General features: G+C 37.4%; 1 protein-coding gene across 1 annotated transcript in view; it reads left to right on the top strand.

Annotated features, from left to right (window-relative positions):
- Oxsr1 (oxidative stress responsive kinase 1) overlaps positions 1-961 on the top strand; it is a gene marked incomplete at its 3' end in the record, with an annotated part of 116643 nt that overhangs the window by 95244 nt on the left and 20438 nt on the right. Inside the window, exon 9 of the mRNA XM_017801464.2 lies at positions 140-188. Coding sequence (XP_017656953.1) covers positions 140-188 — 49 coding nt within the window. The remainder of the gene's footprint in view (positions 1-139; positions 189-961) is intronic.

The following is a 961-nucleotide window of genomic DNA, read 5'->3' as shown; positions in this document are numbered from 1 at the left end:
ACTTGTTTTTTTAGCAGGTGAAGGAAAGTGGAATATACTGAGTTTTTATTTTGCTGTTCAAGAAATACTTTCTCATATTTGACTATGGAAATTTACATTATGCTTGAATAACTGTAAATTTTTTCTTTTCTGATTTTAGACCAACAGCAGCAGAACTGTTAAGGCACAAATTTTTCCAGAAAGCAAAGGTAGGGAATTCTAGCTTGTAAGCATATGTGTTCATGTGCTGCTCTTCAACTGCCCATGTTATGTCCGCTGTCTGGAGGGTGTAGTTCTTAAGATGATTGTGTTTGAAAGAATGATAATAGGTAAAATGCTTAACTGGGACTACTATGTTTACAATCTTTGACAAGTAAGATACTTGTTTTAGTGCCTGGGGAGAGATAGCTCAGTTGGTAAAACCTGCCCATGTTATGTCCGCTGTCTGGAGGGTGTAGTTCTTAAGATGATTGTGTTTGAAAGAACGATAATAGGTAAAATGCTTAACTGGGACTACTATGTTTACAATCTTTGGCAAGTAAGATACTTGTTTTAGTGCCTGGGGAGAGATCGCTCAGTTGGTAAAATGCTTTCCTTGCAAGCATGAGGACCAGAGTTTGATTCCCAGAACTGATGTGAAAAGCTAGGTGTGATGGCCCGTGCTTGTAATTGCAGCATTGAGGGTTACATATGGCCATGTCCCTAGAGCTTGCTGGCCAGCCAACCTAGGCAGGTTCCATTTGTCTCAAAAAAACTAGATGGAGGACTGCTAAGAAATGATGGCTGAGATTGACCTCAGGCCTGCACATGCGCCTGTACACATAGGAACACACATAAGATACTTGCTTTGGAATCTGGTAAATGTATTTTTTGTATAAATTAAATGTTAGGTTAAACTTATAACAGCAACAATAAATTCAACAATAAATCTGTGAACAATATTATACTCATTTTAAGATTTAGTGATGAACTAATAAATATT

The sequence above is a fragment of the Nannospalax galili genome, unplaced genomic scaffold (genome assembly GCF_000622305.1).
Source record: "Nannospalax galili isolate Female #2095 unplaced genomic scaffold, S.galili_v1.0 scaffold1263, whole genome shotgun sequence".
In the NCBI taxonomy this organism is placed as follows: Eukaryota; Metazoa; Chordata; class Mammalia; order Rodentia; family Spalacidae; genus Nannospalax; species Nannospalax galili.
This window is presented reverse-complemented; position numbering and strand designations above follow the sequence as displayed.